General features: G+C 41.3%; 5 protein-coding genes across 9 annotated transcripts; all 5 read left to right on the top strand.

The window, feature by feature from the left end:
• Positions 1-633: 633 nt before the first annotated feature.
• LOC115620495 (sarcalumenin) lies at positions 634-7272 on the top strand. 5 transcript variants are annotated; one of them, XM_030513744.1, is made up of 12 exons: positions 806-1001; positions 1128-1366; positions 2704-2787; positions 2859-2939; positions 2997-3476; positions 3575-3652; positions 3711-3749; positions 3809-4539; positions 4596-4917; positions 4979-5151; positions 5441-5896; positions 5960-7272. In XM_030513744.1, the coding sequence occupies exons 2-12, from the start codon at positions 1306-1308 to the stop codon at positions 6377-6379; spliced, it is 2925 nt and encodes a 974-aa protein (XP_030369604.1). In that variant the 5' UTR covers positions 806-1001; positions 1128-1305; the 3' UTR covers positions 6380-7272. The 5 variants fall into 5 exon arrangements, with proteins under 5 accessions (XP_030369602.1, XP_030369603.1, XP_030369601.1 ...); XM_030513742.1 differs by lacking the exon at positions 806-1001 and adding an exon at positions 634-648 and having other exon boundaries at positions 2859-3476; XM_030513741.1 differs by having other exon boundaries at positions 804-1001; positions 2859-3476.
• Positions 7273-7984: 712 nt separating this feature from the next.
• LOC115621213 (COX assembly mitochondrial protein 2 homolog) lies at positions 7985-8360 on the top strand. The gene is made up of 2 exons (XM_030514795.1): positions 7985-8118; positions 8174-8360. The coding sequence occupies exons 1-2, from the start codon at positions 8038-8040 to the stop codon at positions 8333-8335; spliced, it is 243 nt and encodes an 80-aa protein (XP_030370655.1). The 5' UTR covers positions 7985-8037; the 3' UTR covers positions 8336-8360.
• LOC115621212 (protein Abitram) lies at positions 8315-9043 on the top strand. The gene has a single exon (XM_030514794.1). It carries the CDS (start codon positions 8352-8354, stop codon positions 8982-8984), a length of 633 nt encoding a protein of 210 aa, XP_030370654.1. The 5' UTR covers positions 8315-8351; the 3' UTR covers positions 8985-9043.
• Positions 9044-9148: 105 nt separating this feature from the next.
• Positions 9149-10243, top strand: LOC115621372 (protein BCCIP homolog). The gene is made up of 3 exons (XM_030514999.1): positions 9149-9320; positions 9380-9506; positions 9568-10243. The coding sequence occupies exons 1-3, from the start codon at positions 9192-9194 to the stop codon at positions 10209-10211; spliced, it is 900 nt and encodes a 299-aa protein (XP_030370859.1). The 5' UTR covers positions 9149-9191; the 3' UTR covers positions 10212-10243.
• Positions 10244-10427: 184 nt separating this feature from the next.
• LOC115620654 (putative aminopeptidase W07G4.4) lies at positions 10428-13214 on the top strand. Its single transcript, XM_030514004.1, has 5 exons — positions 10428-10837; positions 11372-11645; positions 11712-11810; positions 11873-12014; positions 12083-13214. The coding sequence occupies exons 1-5, from the start codon at positions 10830-10832 to the stop codon at positions 13075-13077; spliced, it is 1518 nt and encodes a 505-aa protein (XP_030369864.1). The 5' UTR covers positions 10428-10829; the 3' UTR covers positions 13078-13214.
• Positions 13215-17560: the final 4346 nt, after the last annotated feature.

Here is a 17560-nt window from a genome sequence, read left to right as displayed (position 1 = left end):
AAATCAAGCAATGCTTCTACTCTAGTTTCTTCTGGAGCCATACCAGTCTCTTAAATGTTATAAAACTAAAAATGTTCATGCAAGTTGAATTTAGAAATTTGTCAGATTGGAGTTTGAGTGATAATCTGAGAAATATTCGTATTATATAATTATATTTTATATGGAAAGAATAGGCAATACAAAGAGAGATAGTTGGAGGGCACATATTATTATACATACATTTATCATTTATATTCCTTTCGTTTCCATTGTTCACCTAATTTGTTTTATGACAAGAAAAAGCGTCTCTTGAGAATAATTATTTATTGTAATTTAATTTTAGGCTGTACTTTAAAAAGTTCTACAATATAAATAATTTAGTATTTTTTATTTTTCTCTCTCTGTTCAACTTTTCATTTATGACACAATTTTTTGGTATCCCACAAACACACCGCCACTGTCCCCAACACATAAAAGAACGCTGAGCAGAAGGAAGATCAGAAGGCGGCCAAAGCAGAAAAACTCACTCAGCTTGTGTGCTTTTTGACAATTTTTGCTACACAAATATCAAAATCAAAATATTTTCGCGGTCACAAGGTAAATTCATGGTATATGCAAGTTGAGTTACGAATTGGTTTTGGACCGGGAGAGATCGTCTCGTATACTCGTGTACGCAAAGTAGAATTTGAATTAGAATTTCATTTGAAATTGCTTGCCTGCTGCTGGCTGCTTGCTGGCTCTAACAGAAAATAGATATATGTACCAATAAATTCGTGGCTATTCAAAAAACGACACGCACACGGCGTGCACAGACGACGAGCCAAAAATAAGCAAATTATTTAGCTGACAATCGTCGAAAGGGACACAAAGGATTACCCAGCCGACGATTGTTGGTTAAATGGCTAAAGGCACGGCCGCATTCAATGATAAAGAAATAAACGCGAAATCCAAAAACGACCTGCCAAGTGACAAAAAACGAATAAGTGCAAGATTCTAAAAAGAATTATTTAGCAAAGAAATTTGTGCGAGCCCCTAATTATAAATAATAATAAATATATTTATATTCCCATATAAATGCTTAATATAAATATTTGCAAAAATAATTTATATTAAAATAAATAATAATGCATTTTTTATTTCTCATGCAGTGCATTTAAACGAGCGCATATATAGCGGATATATATGCAGAATACGAGCAAGTGATTTTATAATTTTTCCTAATTATTCATAATTACGGAAAAGTTCGAGAAAAAATAAAAATATATGACGTGGCAAAAGTGCTAACCACGCTGGGAAACTCAAGGATACTTTTTTGATTTGATTATTATGGGGCGGCTAACTATTTGGTTCCTGCTGGGACTAACGTTAATCGCCGTCTCCAATAATGGTGAGTAACAATAGAACCTAGAAGGGCCTACTATTATATAAGTCTAGGGCGCAGCATAATTTTAAATAGTCCGCAAATTGCGTCCGTCAGGCCAGGCATTATGCAATTTTTATAACAAAAAGACAGGAAAAAACGGCGAACAAAAATTTTTAAATATATATGTGTATCAACCACCACATATTTAAAAATATTTGGCTGACTTGTGCGTTGTGTGTATCTATGTATCTGTATCTGTGTGCAAACGTCAGCGACGACACTTTGAAAATACTATCTACAATTTTGCCCAACATTATATATACGCGATACATATACTTAGTATACTGCTAAACGCAAACGATCGCCTTCGGTAGCTGTTTGGTTGGTCGCTCTTGGTTGTCATCGTTTGTAATATTTTTATATTTAGAATTCTTAAGTTATTTTGTGTGTTGAGCAAATGTTTTGCTATATGTATGCGATTTTGTTTGCAGAAGAAGCACAAATAAGAGGACAAGTGATCTTGTTCTGATCGGCCAGATTGCACCAACATAAACACAATATACTCGTAGTAGTATAATGCAGCTAGCGGGCCGGTGAGGGCTGGCGAAACTGTATAAATAATTCTATTTATGCGGAAAGCAATGAAACACAAAATTTCTCAAATAGCACAAAACCTGCCCAGAGTATTTGCAATAAATCTAAGGAATTACCTGCTGACGGCTACAATGCATATTGAAAACGTATAAAAGTCGAGCATAAATAAACTTGAATAGAGCGAAAATGGTCTAAATGGCTTCATGAACAAAATATAGCTAGCTATATACCAATATATATATATACTTAGATCTTAAGAATGAGCAGCCTCGTTGGACTCCAGTCCCGCTGTTTTCAGTCACCCGTCCACGTGCCTGGCTATTAGTAATTAGCGCCGACCTTAAAGAAAGCTGTCACTCAAGAAATAGCGACCTTAAATTACTTAGAATCTACCAACGCACACACACACACACACACAGATACACACACACACACACAAAAGTATATAAAGCGGGAAGAGTAGGCGAAACGGAAAGGTGAAGTGGGCGAGTAGCCAACTAAAATTTATACCCATTCACTCATATATAAGGCGATAAATATGTTTGAAGATTCTACTTTTAAAAATAAAATTCATAAATTAAGCGCGCAGATTTTTTTTGTGTGTTGCGAGTACATACCATAAATAATGTCAAGTTTAAAAAGATAAAATGGCCTCGAAGGTGCACCAATTGTTCTCAAAAATAGTGTCAGCACAGCTCCTTACGTATCCCCCCCACTAAGTCTAACAATAAATACTAAACTGTCATGTTCATTGTAATGACTTGCAGTTGGGTTTGCCAATGCCGATGTCGGACCAAGCGAATCAGAATGTCGACCCTACATTGAAAAGGCTATAAATGAATTGAAAACAGGTAAGTCTTAACAGACCTTAGAGACTAGCATTCTTAGCTCTTTTAATTTTCATGTCTTCCCCAATCGTTAGATGGTGTCACGAGTAGCAATGGTTCTGGAGAAATGCAATCCGATCAACCGCGTAGGGGGGACGATGATGACGACGATGATGGTGGGCTTGGGAATAATGAGAAAGAAACTGTTGAAATAACTGATGTGGATTCCACAGAGGACGCGAATAGCGCAAACGACCTCGATGGAGATGGCATTCCTGATGACGAAGACGATGACATTGATGGCGATGGTATACCCAATAATCAGGACGATGATATTGACGGCGATGGAATACCAAATGATGAAGATGATGACATTGACGGCGATGGAATACCGAATGAGAAGGACGATGACATTGATGGCGATGGTATACCTAATGACGAAGATGATGACATCGACGGTGACGGAATACCAAACACTGAGGACGACGACATTGATGGCGATGGAATACCTAACACCGAGGATGACGACATTGATGGCGATGGAATACCAAACACCAAGGATAACGACATCGATGGCGACGGCATTCCCAATGCCAAGGATGAGGACATAGACGGTGATGGCGTGCCAAATGCCAAGGATCATGACATTGATGGCGACGGTATACCTAACAAAGATGATGATGATTTGGATGGTGATGGAAGGCCAAATGATGGTGGGTAGGGACCGAATACGTATGGTATTTGGTTACTTTCAGGGTTACAATATAGATATACTGCTCGGAAAGATATTTAATTTGATCTTGAATTATAGACGACAATGATTTGGATGGCGATGGCCTGCCAAATGACGAGGATGAGGACTTGGATGGAGATGGTAAAGCTAATCATGGTGAGTAACAAACGGCTTTCTTCAATCGTAGTGCTATAGTTATTTTACGCTTGCGCAGAGGACGATGACCTCGATGGAGACGGTACCCTCAATCATGGTATTAAAATTTCAAAATGTGTGTTTGATTTGTTTTTGAACTAAATTAAAATTGTACAGAGGACACTGACCTCGATGGCGATGGCACCCCAAATGATGAGGATGAGGACATCGATGGCGATGGTGTAGATAACGAAGAAGATCACGACATCGACGGAGATGGTGTGAAGAATGATCAGGATAACGATATTGATGGTGATGGCCTGCCTAATTCCGAAGAACCCAAGAGCATGGACATCGATGGCGATGGTGTGCCAAACGATGAGGATGACGACATTGATGGCGACAACAAGAAAAACGAAAAAGACGAGGATATGGACGGTGATGGCATCTTAAATATCCATGACAAAGATGTGGATGGTGATGGTGTGCCAAATGAGCACGATGATGATAGCCACGAAGTCGACGATGACGAAGAGGAGGAGGAAGAGGACGTCAAGAAACGTCGTAAGCGCGATGTGGATGCAGCTCCAGTTTTGGACGTTGAAGCACCAAATCCTGCTGATGAGTTCCCCGTCGAGGAGGAAATCGTGAAAGTTGTTGAAGAAGTCCCGGTAGAAACCGAGCCTGAGACTGAACCCGAGCCTGTTGTCGAAGAAGAAAAAGCAGAAGAAGAACCTGCTGTGGTAGAAGTCGAGGAAGAAGCCGAGGAAGAAGTTGTCCCACAAGCAGCCGAGGTACATGAGGATGTTATCGAGCCCGAAGCAATCGAACCACAGACTGTTGAAACTGCCGTTGCTGACGAGCCTCAGGAAGACGAGGAAGACACTCCAGAAGATGAGCTGCTTTGGGTGGGTTGCAAAAAAGAATAAATCATTATATACGGTATTTATACAATTCTTTCTAGGAGGGCGAAGTCCCCCAGAATCGTCGTAGCCGTCAGCACATCACAGAGCTACTGCAATTGGACGACGAGTTCAATGCACGTGAAAAGGCCACCGACAATGTCGCCGAGATTATCTTGCGCGACATCAAACGCATCTACGAGAGTGCCATTAAGCCACTGGAGACAATGTACAAATACCGCGATTTGAGCAATCGTCACTTCAGCGATCCAGAGATCTTTTCGAAGCCACTGATTTTGTTCATGGGTCCATGGTCCGGCGGCAAGTCGTCTATTCTTAACTATTTGACAGACAACGAATACACGCCAAACTCTCTAAGAACTGGTAAGTCTCAATCTAGTATTCAAATTAAGACCCAAATGGCTATAGCATATATTTTATGTAGGTGCCGAGCCCTCACCGGCCTACTTCAACATACTGATGTGGGGCAATGAGACTGAGGTTTTGGATGGCACCCAACTGGCCGCCGACTACACGTTCTCCGGCTTGCAGAAGTTCGGTCAGGGTCTTGAGGAACGCTTGCGTGGTTTGAAAATGAAGAGCAAGTTGCTCGAGAAGGTGCGTTCGACAGACAGACATTATACTATACAAGCTTGCTGTTGTTATTAAGTGCATTTACTTATCTCTCAAGTATTATTTTGGCAGCGCATCCCGCCGATTGGGAAATTGTTTCGAAATTTAGCAATTCTCTGGCAATGTGCCCGACCGCGTTTATAGCACACACATTTCGTATTAATTTTGTTATTAAAAAATTAATGCAGAAACAATTTTAGCCACATTGGTGGTTGGTCGGCCCCGAAAATAACAAGACGTCCACTAAATTTAAACTCTTGCCACTGCATTTCAGGTCAACATCGTTGAGATACCCGGCATTCTCGAAGTGCGCAAGCAGGTCTCGCGCGTATTTCCCTTCAACGACGCCTGCCAGTGGTTCATTGATCGCGCCGACATCATCTTTCTGGTCTACGACCCAGCCAAGTTAGATGTCGGCCCCGAGACCGAGGCGATACTCGATCAGCTGAAGGGCCGCGAGTATCAGACTCGCATCATTCTAAACAAGGCAGACACCGTCAAGCCTGAAGAATTGCTACGCGTGCAGGGCGCACTCATTTGGAACATCTCGCCGCTGATGTCGTCGGCGCAGCCACCACTCATGTACACCACCTCGTTGTGGACGCATCCGTATCAGGATGGTGCTCCGGCACGCCTGCTACTTGCCCAGGAACGTGCCTTCCTGCGTGATCTACGCACCGCTATTGACAAACGTATTGAACACAAAATTGCCAGCGCTCGTCGTTTTGCTGTAAGTCCCCAAAGCGAAACTCTACTCCAGGACTATCACTGATAACATTTAATTGTTTTGTAGGTGCGTGTGCGTAATCATGCGAAGATGGTCGACTGTTATCTGAATACCTATTACAACCATAAGACGCTCTTTGGCAACAAAAAGCGAATTGCCGATGATATCATCGATCATCCACAGAATTATCACATCTACGAGGGCCTCTCCACGCTTACCAACATCTCGCGGTATGACTTGCCCGATCCGGAAGTCTATCGTGACTTCTTCCGTTTGAATCCATTGTACGAGTTCAAGAAATTGACGGAAACGTGCACATATTTCCGAGGCTGTCCCATCACCAAACTGGACGTGGCCATTGCGTACGAGTTGCCCGAGTTGGCTGGCAAATACAAGAAAATGTCTGAGGCTGCGCTGTCCAGCATCGAAGCCAAACAGGCTGAAGTAATCGATGCGGAGGCTGATCCCAAAAAGACGAAGAGTTGAGGTGTTGGCTCCGATTGGGGAGTAAAACCTGCCATTTAGTTTGTTTTAGTGAGAGATAGAGAGAATGTGACATCGGCACTAGTAACCGTCTATGGAGAATTAACAGCATCAACTGGGAGAGGGCTACAAGTGAGAGCAAATCTTTGTTTTCGTACCCATATCAACGAGAACAACAGCGTAAGACAAGAGAGCGAGAATTTGTAGGCGAATTTTGTTATTTGAAGTAGCAGCGGTTGCTGTGCAAATGTTTGGTCTTTAGTCAACTTTTATTTTCAACTGAGTTGCAACATTTTTATTTGATTAATTACTATATAATATAACCGAACTGAGAGCTTAATGAGAGGGGAGTAAATGAGAGCATATATTAGCAGAAAATTATATACTTATATACACACACACAAGCACACACACATACTTGTACACGCACGTCTTTGAGCAACACGGTAGAGAGATAGCACATGCCATTGTAGCCGAGTAGATCAGCTTTTAATTAATACAACTACTTATAGTAAACCTAACGAATTAGCAAATCTTACGATAATAAAAATGACGATTTCTAACACACACACACACATACTATACAACCTCCAAGCCACTTAATCCAACCAACCAACCAAACGATTGGAAAACACAACCCCGACTGTGAATTTTCTATTAGTTGTAACAACAGCGCACGATTTTGAGAGTTAGCGAGTTTTCAGACTTTTTTTGAGGAAGCAGCAAACATGTTAGTTTTTGAGACAAACCCTTTTCGATGGCGTAGTTGATAAGACTTTTGATAAAAGTGAACAGTGAAGACGTTTAAAAAAATAAAAGAATAACTATACATAACTATTTGCATGAATGACCTAAGAGCATGTGAGATAAAATATTGTAATAAAATGAAATACATATATATCTATTATCAATTTTACAAACTGAGAGCCTATGTAAAAACAACTGTGAGAGCGGGTAAAATACACAATGAAATAAAAAACAACAGAAAACCCCAATCAGTTTTTGATATTATTTTTCTTAACACCATATATGTTTAACAGTCCGTCGGAACGTTTCTTTCTTTCTAAACCAAAATTGGTAGAAATACTTTACTAGGAAACACGAATTTATATTATTTTTGAGGGACCTTCCACCTCCTTCAGCCCCTACACAACGGTCTCAGTACTGTCTACGATTTTAATTACATAATCTAAACATTTTGTGTAAATCTCTTTGTCTGTTAAAAATCGTATCCAAATCGGTTATTTCTCAGCAATAACCGAGTTATTAGCGTAAACATTTTACGCTGAAACCAAACTGCAAACATTCTCGCTTGTTTCCTTGATAGTTTTCAGAAATCGCAATCTCAGATAATGAGCTCACCAGTTTAATTTAAAAAAATTGTATTTTAGTCAATTATATTACCAAAAAAAAAAAGGGAGAAAACTAATTACAGGGAATTATTTTACGTTTTAAGAGTTCAAAATGTTTTAGAAGCTGTAAGTTCTCTAAATTCAACTGTCGGTAGCTTTTTAAATTCAAAAAGCAACCGTTGCCTCTTTAGCTGTCAACGACGAGTAACCGATTACTTCTCAAATAGCAATCGATAAATTTGTTTGTCAGCTGTGTTACCTAACAACAAAACATTCGGCAGCGGAGTAGAATTTTGGACAAATCGGAAGATGCACACGGATTTGTCGCCGCACTTGCATACGCCCAACTGCAACCAACTCATAGAGGAGCTTAAAGCGTGCCACGAAAACGTAAGTGTCCGCAACATTAGAAGGCTATATGAACAATTTATTCAATTCTCCACAGCACGGATTCCGCAAATTCATTGGCATTTGTAACACCATTGACGACAAAGTCGTCAAGTGCCTTAAAGCGGAGCGCATAGCACGCTCAGCAGCAAATCGGGCCAGAGCTAGGGAGGAGCAGGCCAGATACAAGGAGCGCATTCGACAGGAAGCATCCGCCTAAGCAATAAACACACAGAATGAGCAGCCTTACAATAACTCACGAAGATCCCTTCGAACAGTACTACTTTAAAGAGGAAGAGCAGCAGATTTGTGGTCGACCCGTAAGTCCTATTACCAAGAACTATGACGAGAACTATCCGAGTGTTGTGGACCGTTTCTTTACACGCTATTACTATCTCAAAACAAGTGGCGGCAAGCAGGCACCCTTTCAAGTTCTGTACCACTCGAATCGCATCTGCCTGATATGCCTGGCTCCTTCACATCCGGCCTTTGCTGAAGGCATTGCCTCCGTTAATTTTGATGTGGGAAATGTGGATCGCAGCCAGAACGTGGTCAAGGGTAAGGCTAAGAGGGGTGGCATGGTCTTGCAGGCGGATTCCACGTTGGCGCTGCTCACAACAGAAAAAGGCAATGTCTACAAGATTCCCAGCTGTATACGAGGCAAGCTGGTGGAGGTACACACGGAACTAATCGCACAACCCAAACTATTGGAACAGGCAGAGGAAGGCGCAGGATATTTTGCCATCTTGCTGCCGAAAATTGAGAACTGTGATGACATTAAGGCGAGTCTGATGACACATGCAGATTACGAAAAATATGTGCAAGAGACTAGCAATATTGCAGTAGACGAGGCAGCGGTTGCTACGTGAAATTAGCATTTTTTATTACAAAACTTTCAAATAAATTTAACTGCAATGTGAGTTATGAACCAGTGAATATTTTTAACTTGTAGTTCGCAGAGTGCCGGCGGCAAACAGGTTGGCAGGACCGCAGCTCCACGTGAGCGCGTCTATCAGCTGTTTTGGCTTAATTGACTTTAATTCTTGTGGGGTCCCAAATATTTATACAAGTGCAGAATGTCGGCTAAGAAGCGCAAGAATTTAAATAAAATGGAAATCGATGCAAACGAGGAGGATTCCAGCTCCAGCGATGACGATGACGATGTAGAAGACGGAACCCATCCTGATGCGTATCGGGGGAACGAGGTGCGTGGCGATACCCGCTTTAATAGGCATCCAAATAAACATTATTATATTGTTGACAGGAAGTGCAGGTTGATTTTGAGGGCCGTGCTCCAATTGATCCGGATGGAGAGGGCATTTCACAGCTGTTGCAGCGACTCTTCCTTCGTGCGCACATCAATTGTAATCAAATGGCCGATTTGCTTATTGGTAAGCCATACCAGCGGATAGTTTTATTCATAAGCTAATGCATGTTCTGGAATTTGAACAGCTCAAAACTATGTGGGCAGCGTTATCTGTCAGTGCGAGGACGAGGGCGCCGAGAGTGAAACCGATGACGATGGCATGGTCGAAGATGGCACCATATTTGGCATTACATCGGTGCTTAATCTGACCGCCAAGAAGGAGCAGCCCAGTGTAATACAGCTGCGTAGCTACTTGCTTGAACGCGCACAAAAGCACGCCCCGAAGGAGGTGCAGCAAGAACTGCACGAACTGCTGGAGAATGCAACACGCCATGTAGGCTTAATAATTAACGAGCGTTTCATCAATATACCGGCACAAATATCCGTGCCACTGCTTCAGAACCTGCATGAGGAAATTGTGGCGGCCAAGGCGAAGAAAATGAAATTTGACTTTGGCACATACCTGATGCTGGTCAAGCTCTACCGGAAGGAGGCGAAAAAGGGCAAACCAGCTGAGGATACCTACACGAATGCCGAAGAGGAACTCATTGCTGAGCGCGCGAAACTCAGTTTCGAATACTCGGTGGCCGGCGAATGTGATTCGGGGATGGCGGGCGATTGGCTGGAGGGTGATGCGGTGCTCACTCCTTACCGGAAGGTATTGATCTTTGAGGCCGAGCAATTGCCGCAACTCATAAATGACATCAAAGGCTATATAAATGGCGAATAATAAATATTGTTTACTGCATACATACAAACGCACATGTATTCTATGTATTTTTTTTTTTAATGAATGTAGTTGGCAACGCTGTGCGGGCATCAGCTGTTTTGATTTTTCGCCGGCATTCGCATCGAACGTGACTAGCAGAAAAAAACAACAAACCTGAGCTGTTTCGGTTGTTGTTTTGTCCGGCGACGTGAGTAAACTTTTTTCTTTTGTTATTGTCGTCAACGAGAAGCTACAATTTCAATTAAGACACTCGTATGATTATTCATAAACCGTGCAATTTGTTAGCTAGCTACCTCCATCTATAAACACAAAACAGCTGCACGCAATTTCCTATAAAAGCCCAGTGGTGGACGATTGGTCGCATCATTGCAATTTGCCAGCCAATACAGAGCGCTACTCTGCCTTCGTTTATAAGTATTAATTGTGTTTGTGTTGTGATAAGAAAATCGTTCTTATCAGCAGCCTGCATACAACGTCTCAAATCGCTTTACACTGCTGCCTCCTCAGTTTTGAAACACTTGCTGCCCGATACAGTTGTGCCAAACATTGTGCCGCCCGTCGCCTGCTTGGAAACATCATTGTATCAATCCACAACTTCAAATCTAGCTCATCAGCACAATGGACAAGTGAGTACAATATAATGAACATACATACATACATATGTATCTGTATGTCAAATATTATTCTATTGTTGGATAGTGGCGGCAATTACTGACAGCACTATTAATAAAAGATCACGCGGCGCAATGTCAGAGGCAGCTTCATAAAAAGCTTTTCCTGCTTGCGTTTGCCATCTAGATTTAACGGCATTTCAAGTACTATTTCGCAACGTCTCAATAATAAATGCTATTTGTTCATCTTATCGCGATTATTTATTGCACTTGTTTGTAGCTTCATAGAGTTAAGATTATCTAAACGCCACTGGGCAGTTTCTTCGCCCATCAGTTGCCATGTTATGCTTTGGTAAACAATAAATGCGGGGGCGTTGTGGTAAACAAGTGAGCAATAAACAAACAAGAATGTACATACATACTATACAAGTATGTAATTGATAAACGCAAAATGCTGACAATGCAGACGTGATTATTTTGCATATTACTCATTAAAAATGAGTGACTGCTGATTGGGTTTTGAAATAAAACATGTTGATTTTTTTTCAGACTTGTTCCTTGCTCCGTCCGACTCTCGAAGATCGCACAGAAGTCGGGCTGCGATGTACTCTGCGTCATTGATCGCAAAGTGCCCGCCGAGCTGGCTGCACAATTCAATGAGTTGCGCTCCTTCGATAAGGGGTTTGATAGCTCAGTTTCGTGCTTCAAGTCCGAGAAACTCGATATCCCCGTAGTTTATGCGCCAGTTCCGGAGTTGACGGACTACGACGATGTGCGTAGCTATCAGAAAGCAGCAAGGGAGTCCCTAAAGCGTGCTATTAAGGTTTGTTAATCATTTATCAACTTATCTAAATATCCTGTTGCTGAACTTCAATTCGTATAATTGCAGGGCGGCTTTAAGTCTCCGTTGTTAGTGGTGCCGAACAATTCGCGTTTTGCACAGACTGAACTCTGTACCGTCCTGGGTGCTTTAGAGGGGCTCTATGTGGTAAGTTTTCAACAACTTTACTGTAAATTGATTTTAAGAGCACTGATTAATTCCCTTGCTAGCCGATCCAATTACGTGAGGATGTGCCTGAGAAGAAGAGCCTCATTTCCAATCTGTCACTGTTTATTGACAATCCCCGGGCCGAGGATATTATACGAGAGGCTTTGGTCCTGGAGTCGGGTCGTTTTGTAGCTCGTGATATTGGTAAGCTACGGGGGAAAAAACAGCTGTATTGTTTCCTTTTCATTTTTCTCCCTCTTATCTGCCAACAGGCGTTGGTGATCCGGAGCGCATGGCCCCACCTCGAGTGGAAGAGTATCTCAAGCCGCTACTGTCCAATCTGAAGGTAACGGTCATTAGCGACGTTGACACCATCACAAAGGAATATCCCCTGTTTGCGGCTGTCAATCGCGCTGCTAACGCGGTCGATCGTCACAGGGGACGCATCATCTTTGCCGAATACGTGCCCCCCAAACCTGCGCGCAAGACACTTATGCTGGTGGGCAAGGGTGTGACCTACGATACGGGTGGCGCTGACATCAAGGCTGGCGGTGTGATGGCCGGCATGTCACGGGACAAGTGCGGGGCTGCCGCCGTAGCCGGCTTCATGCAGATTGTCAGCGAGCTGAAGCCCGATGACATTCATGTGATCGGCGCGATGAGCTTGGTGCGCAACTCTGTGGGCGAGGAGTGCTACGTCGCCGACGAGATGATCAAATCGCGTTCAGGCGTTCGCATTCGCATCGGCAACACCGATGCCGAGGGCAGGATGTGCATGGCCGATGTACTATGTCGTATGAAAGAACTTGCCGTTGAGGGTAATCTACCCGATCCTCATCTGTTCACCATTGCCACGCTCACTGGCCATGCTTGGCTGTCTGCGGGCGAGGGTCAGAGCATCATTGTTGATAATAGTGTCGCACAATTGGACGATCATGCCCGTAAGCTGCAAACTGCTGGCCAGTGCTTTGGTGAGCCCTTCGAGGTGTCGGTGCTGCGTCGTTGCGACTTTGACGCAAACGACCCCAAAACCATTGGGGAGGATCTGGTGCAAGCGAATAATGCGCCATCGGTGAAAACACCACGTGGTCACCAGATGCCCGCTGCATTTATGATCAAGGCTGCAGGCCTAGATAAATACGGTGTGGAGTCGCCGACCCCACTGAAGTACACCCATCTGGATATTGCCGGCAGCGCCGGAGAGTATCCATTTATGCCCACTGCGGCACCCATTGTGGCGCTGGTGAAGACTCACCTCCTTAATTAGGCCGACCGCGTTGCATTTAGAAAATATTTTACTTAAATACGTGTACTTATCCCTCCTTCTTTGCATCACACTGCGCCCAATGTACTTATACATGTGCCGAAATTTTTAAAATCAATAAAAACATGTTCATATATTAATTCCTTTGATTCAATTGTTAGCCACATTGGCAGCTAGTTGTTCTATCTATTCAATGGATAAGCTTTGGGGATGCTCTCAAGTAAGGCAATTAAATATTCTGAAGGACATCAAAGATACTCTTGCCCCGAAATTGTCAAAAAAAAGTGATTTGAAACGTAAAAAATTTTATGACAGATCTTATACAAAATAATGAAGGCTCTCTTTAGAAAACCATAAGAAATCGCAATAATAATGCAACAACGTTCGAAACTTCCAAAATTAATCTGTTTCACAGGTTTTTGCACCTTATTAGTTTTGTAGAACTGCAATTTCGACAAAAAGAGACTCCATAATAAGATAATATATAACATAAACATTATATTCCCCCTGATGATTTATTAATTATTCCAATCGATCGTTTCTCAAAAACTTTGAAACTGTTTTAGGTAGGAAGCGAATTTGGACTGAAATAACACACAATTTGTCGAGATTTCGTAAGCTATATATTTGAGGAAGATTTTTCTTCCTTTTCCTTAATTTTAAATTGTTTGTTATCGCTCTACGGACCCAAATGGTTTCGATATTTTAAAAATAACACATATGGAACAAATACAACATCGTGTGGATGTTTTAGTCAAGTATTTGATCATGTTAAACAAAAATATAGCTGACTCATGACTATGGATATATCTTCACTTTACACCCGACGCGAAGGAAAGAAGAGAACCGCCTCCAAAGAACACAAAGACAGTTCCATCTACAGGCAAGGTAATGAGGTCAATTTTTGGGATATATTTTCATTGATTGTCTTTCAAAAGGAAAAACAATGAACAGCGAGAATTTTGCGAACTTATTGACTATGGAATCACGATAAAACAAACACATTTGGCAACAAAGTTTTGTTTTATAAACACAATTCACTAGTTCACACATGCTTTATTGCATTAACCAAGAACGTGATTAAATTTTGAGAGACACTTGCCCATCGAATAAAAGATAATTTTGCAAAAATTTGTGTTTTTTTGACAGCTCGCATACTTTTGGAACTACCCTCGTAAAGTGTATAAGAAAAATAAATGAGAAATGTAGAATGGATTGCATTATATTTTTAATATTTGGTGTCCAATTTATTTGATTGTCTTGCATATTTTGAAAACATGGCCAGACAGGCAAACGATCTGCACCCAAATTTGGTGAATTTCCCAAGCAAGTCAAGAATGTATTGCTTATTTAATAAAACCGAATCCTTTTTGTTCGGATTCTTCTTACTGACTTACTTTTGAACGACTACTAGTAGAACAACAGAAATTTGTGTGCAAATGATTTGCAGGTCTGTCCATAGCTGCCTATTTCATTTAAAAAGAATTAAACTAAATTCAAATTCAATCTCTACCGATAGCGCTTAAAGGAGTATAGTTTTTTTTCGTTTTTTTTTTTTATTCTGACGAAACTTCTATGATTAAACGAGCAGTATTGGAAGAGTGAACAAAGTCTATTTATTGGTCTGCCCTTTAGTGAGAACACACCTCGCTTCTGCTTACATAATTGATAGGCGCCCTGCATTTAAATTCAATTCTCAACTGCTCCTCCTCCACTACTCCCTGAGCAACTCTATGCGCTTCGCTGTTATTGTTTTTTTTTTTGCACAGCACATTACAGTCCCACTCCCAGTCCCAGTCCCAATGCCAGTCCCAAGTATGCGCCTCTCTATGCTGCAGAACCCGTTAGTTGCTGAGCTTGAGCTGCTTTGCGGCTGCAAAGTGGCTGCAGTGCCGCATTTGCCTCATTGGCGCGGGGCGTCGCGGCGGATGTCAGCTGCCGCGTAACTCGCTGTCGTTGTCGTCTTTGGCCCGACTCTGCGCTCACAAAAGCCTTTTACCGTTAGTGCCTGGCTTTGGAAACTCGGTCAAGAGTGTCTCATTCATGCTGTGATTGCATAATATACCGTTGGCTTTCTTCTTTCTGCCGTTTTTGTTCTGTTCGGTTCGACTCGGTTCTGTTCTTGGCTGGCAGTTGGAGTTGGTCTTGACAGCGGGCTCTTGGGTGCGCTTCCACGTAATTTATTGACGTATGCCTCCACATTTGACAGTGACACAACAACCTCAACAACCAAAACAACAACAACAACTGCAACAGCAATAACAACTACCAGTTTTATTTGTCCATATTGCCAAGCGCGGCCTGAGGTTTATTTTTTTTTTTTTGCATTGGCTGTGGTGGGCGTCCCGCGCCGTTTTAACGGTATTTATTAATGATGAAGAGCACGTAAATGTTTTCCACACACTCACACACACACACATGCATGCCCGTGTCCAATTGCCGTTAGTGTGAATTTATTGGGAACTCTCTGGACGCTTTGGCTGCAAATGCATTTTTTGCATTAACTTTAACGGGCCAAGCGGCTTGACCTGATTATGGCAGGACTGGTGGACAACTTGCTTGCAGCCGTTGCTGCCGCTGTTGTTGTTGTTGTGTTGGCCAGCTACAGCGTTAGCAGCCAATAAAGCTGACATGTTAGTTAGACATGCAATGTGGTTGTCTGGAACAGCAATTTGGAACAAATGAATACTTAATCTACATAAATATATATCAGATAAAAAAGTCTTCCACAGCCGCAAACCAATCGTCGAACTAACTAAACTAAACTAATTCAAAACGAAGTAACTTAATTGTTAGACTCTTTTTTGATTAACTTCATAGTTATTGCATTAAAACTATTTGTTAATAATATTTGCGTAGTTCGATATGCTCGCTCAAGATAGGATAGGAATACATTTTAAAACCAAGTTAATTATTCAACTATTATGGAAATGTTCAAAATGAAATTTAAATATAAATATTACACATATATTAAACTACAACAACAAAAATGAAGACCATTAGATACAAGCGCTGTCAACAATTGCATAAGTTCTTAGTTAGAAAATTCTAAGTATGTATACAGTAAGTAGTAAGTATTCATTTACGAAATACTTGTAATGTTGGTCTACGCTTTAATTCTAATATTTAGAATTATTTGCAATTTTTGCAACCTCATTTTCATCCAATACTAATATTATTCATCTAACAATAATGAATTATTGCACTTCTTCTAGAGTTCCAGTTAATGGAATTATATTTGGGCTTTACCACAAAAACAAATGTTGTGAATAATTGAGCATGCAGTTAAGCGATATACGCATTCAAAATACTCTATAAAGGTGATGAATAATTAAACATAATCGCGCTGGTGTTCCCCAACAGGTGCTGTAAAACTCAGATACTAATTATTTACAATTCGTATCGATGGTTAACAATATCGTATACCTCAGATGATCATATTTCATTTTTTGCTTGTTTTCTAATCTGATATTATTTTAATCTCAATTAAATTGATTAATCCAATTAAACCAAATGAAGTCTTGAAATTATAACCAATTGAGAAAATCGATTTCTCTTTACAAACTAATTCGATGAGGTGGCTAAGGAAGTTTTAAACAATGTATGTTCTATTTCAGTATCATTTCTCAAATAATCTATCATTTTCAAATGTCGAGAAACAATAATATTGTAACAGCTAATTCAACGGGAGAGAATAATGTTATATTGTAATAATTTTATTAGAAGGTACTGACAGTACTATTTGTATTTGTTGATTTCTTAAATAAAAATAAAAAAATAAAATAGTATGCATCTTCATTCGCATTCATTGGGTAAGTTTTGTGAAAATTTAAGTAACTACCCCTATAATTATTAGATGTTCATAAAGGTTATATAATTTTGAAGCTCCCGTAAACCTCACTTTAAATTAATTGGAATTGGAATTTGTCTACCTCTAGACAGGCCCCCATTGACCAGCTGTCTCATGTGAGCGCATCTATTCGTCTAGCCAAGCAATCTGATATCACAAATAACAACAACAACAACAGCGGCAACAGTTGTAGAAATGCTTTGACAATTTGGATTTTTGACTCAAGCAGACGCTATGGCGCAGGTTTTATAGTTGGTGTTGATGTTGCGCGGTATGCCGCGTTGATCCATAAATTCGCCAAAACAGCGTCGCAAAACACATGAAGAAAACAACAACAAACAACAACAGCGGCAGCAACCAAAGCAGCATGGACGGCATTAATAATAGCAAAACAACACCAAATGAGGGGGGATGCAGTTGCCACCGCTGCAACAAGCAGCAACAGCAGCAGCAGCAACACTGGCAACAACAACAACAACCACAAGAGCAACAGCAGCAGCAGCAACAATCATAGCAGCCACCACTTGGAGCACCAACGACAGAAATGATCTTAAATGAATGCGGAAGTTTTTCTTGGGGTTTCGTAACCAGCTATAGCTGCATCGAGTGGTGCTCCCAAAGAGGTCGCAATTCCAG

Source organism: Scaptodrosophila lebanonensis, unplaced genomic scaffold (genome assembly GCF_003285725.1).
Source record: "Scaptodrosophila lebanonensis strain 11010-0011.00,11010-0021.00 unplaced genomic scaffold, SlebRS2 tig00000024-arrow-pilon, whole genome shotgun sequence".
NCBI lineage: Eukaryota > Metazoa > Arthropoda > Insecta > Diptera > Drosophilidae > Scaptodrosophila > Scaptodrosophila lebanonensis.
The sequence above is the reverse complement of the archived record's forward strand: the minus strand, read 5'-3'. Positions and strand labels throughout refer to the sequence as shown.

What these genes read in the sequence shown, in the direction of transcription:
- LOC115621212 (XM_030514794.1), top strand. Translation starts at nt 8,352, where the DNA reads ATGAGCAGCCTTACAATAACTCACGAAGATCCCTTCGAACAGTACTAC.
- LOC115620654 (XM_030514004.1), top strand. An exon ending in CTTTAGAGGGGCTCTATGTG is followed by an intron (nt 11,811 to 11,872) that starts GTAAGTTTTCAA and finishes TTCCCTTGCTAG; the next exon opens with CCGATCCAATTACGTGAGGA. An exon ending in TTTTGTAGCTCGTGATATTG is followed by an intron (nt 12,015 to 12,082) that starts GTAAGCTACGGG and finishes ATCTGCCAACAG; the next exon opens with GCGTTGGTGATCCGGAGCGC.
- LOC115620495 (XM_030513742.1), top strand. Translation starts at nt 1,306, where the DNA reads ATGGGGCGGCTAACTATTTGGTTCCTGCTGGGACTAACGTTAATCGCC. An exon ending in TATAAATGAATTGAAAACAG is followed by an intron (nt 2,788 to 2,858) that starts GTAAGTCTTAAC and finishes CCCAATCGTTAG; the next exon opens with ATGGTGTCACGAGTAGCAAT. An exon ending in AGAGCAAGTTGCTCGAGAAG is followed by an intron (nt 5,152 to 5,440) that starts GTGCGTTCGACA and finishes ACTGCATTTCAG; the next exon opens with GTCAACATCGTTGAGATACC.
- LOC115621372 (XM_030514999.1), top strand. Translation starts at nt 9,192, where the DNA reads ATGTCGGCTAAGAAGCGCAAGAATTTAAATAAAATGGAAATCGATGCA. An exon ending in ATGCGTATCGGGGGAACGAG is followed by an intron (nt 9,321 to 9,379) that starts GTGCGTGGCGAT and finishes TATTGTTGACAG; the next exon opens with GAAGTGCAGGTTGATTTTGA. An exon ending in AATGGCCGATTTGCTTATTG is followed by an intron (nt 9,507 to 9,567) that starts GTAAGCCATACC and finishes GAATTTGAACAG; the next exon opens with CTCAAAACTATGTGGGCAGC.
- LOC115621213 (XM_030514795.1), top strand. Translation starts at nt 8,038, where the DNA reads ATGCACACGGATTTGTCGCCGCACTTGCATACGCCCAACTGCAACCAA. An exon ending in TTAAAGCGTGCCACGAAAAC is followed by an intron (nt 8,119 to 8,173) that starts GTAAGTGTCCGC and finishes AATTCTCCACAG; the next exon opens with CACGGATTCCGCAAATTCAT.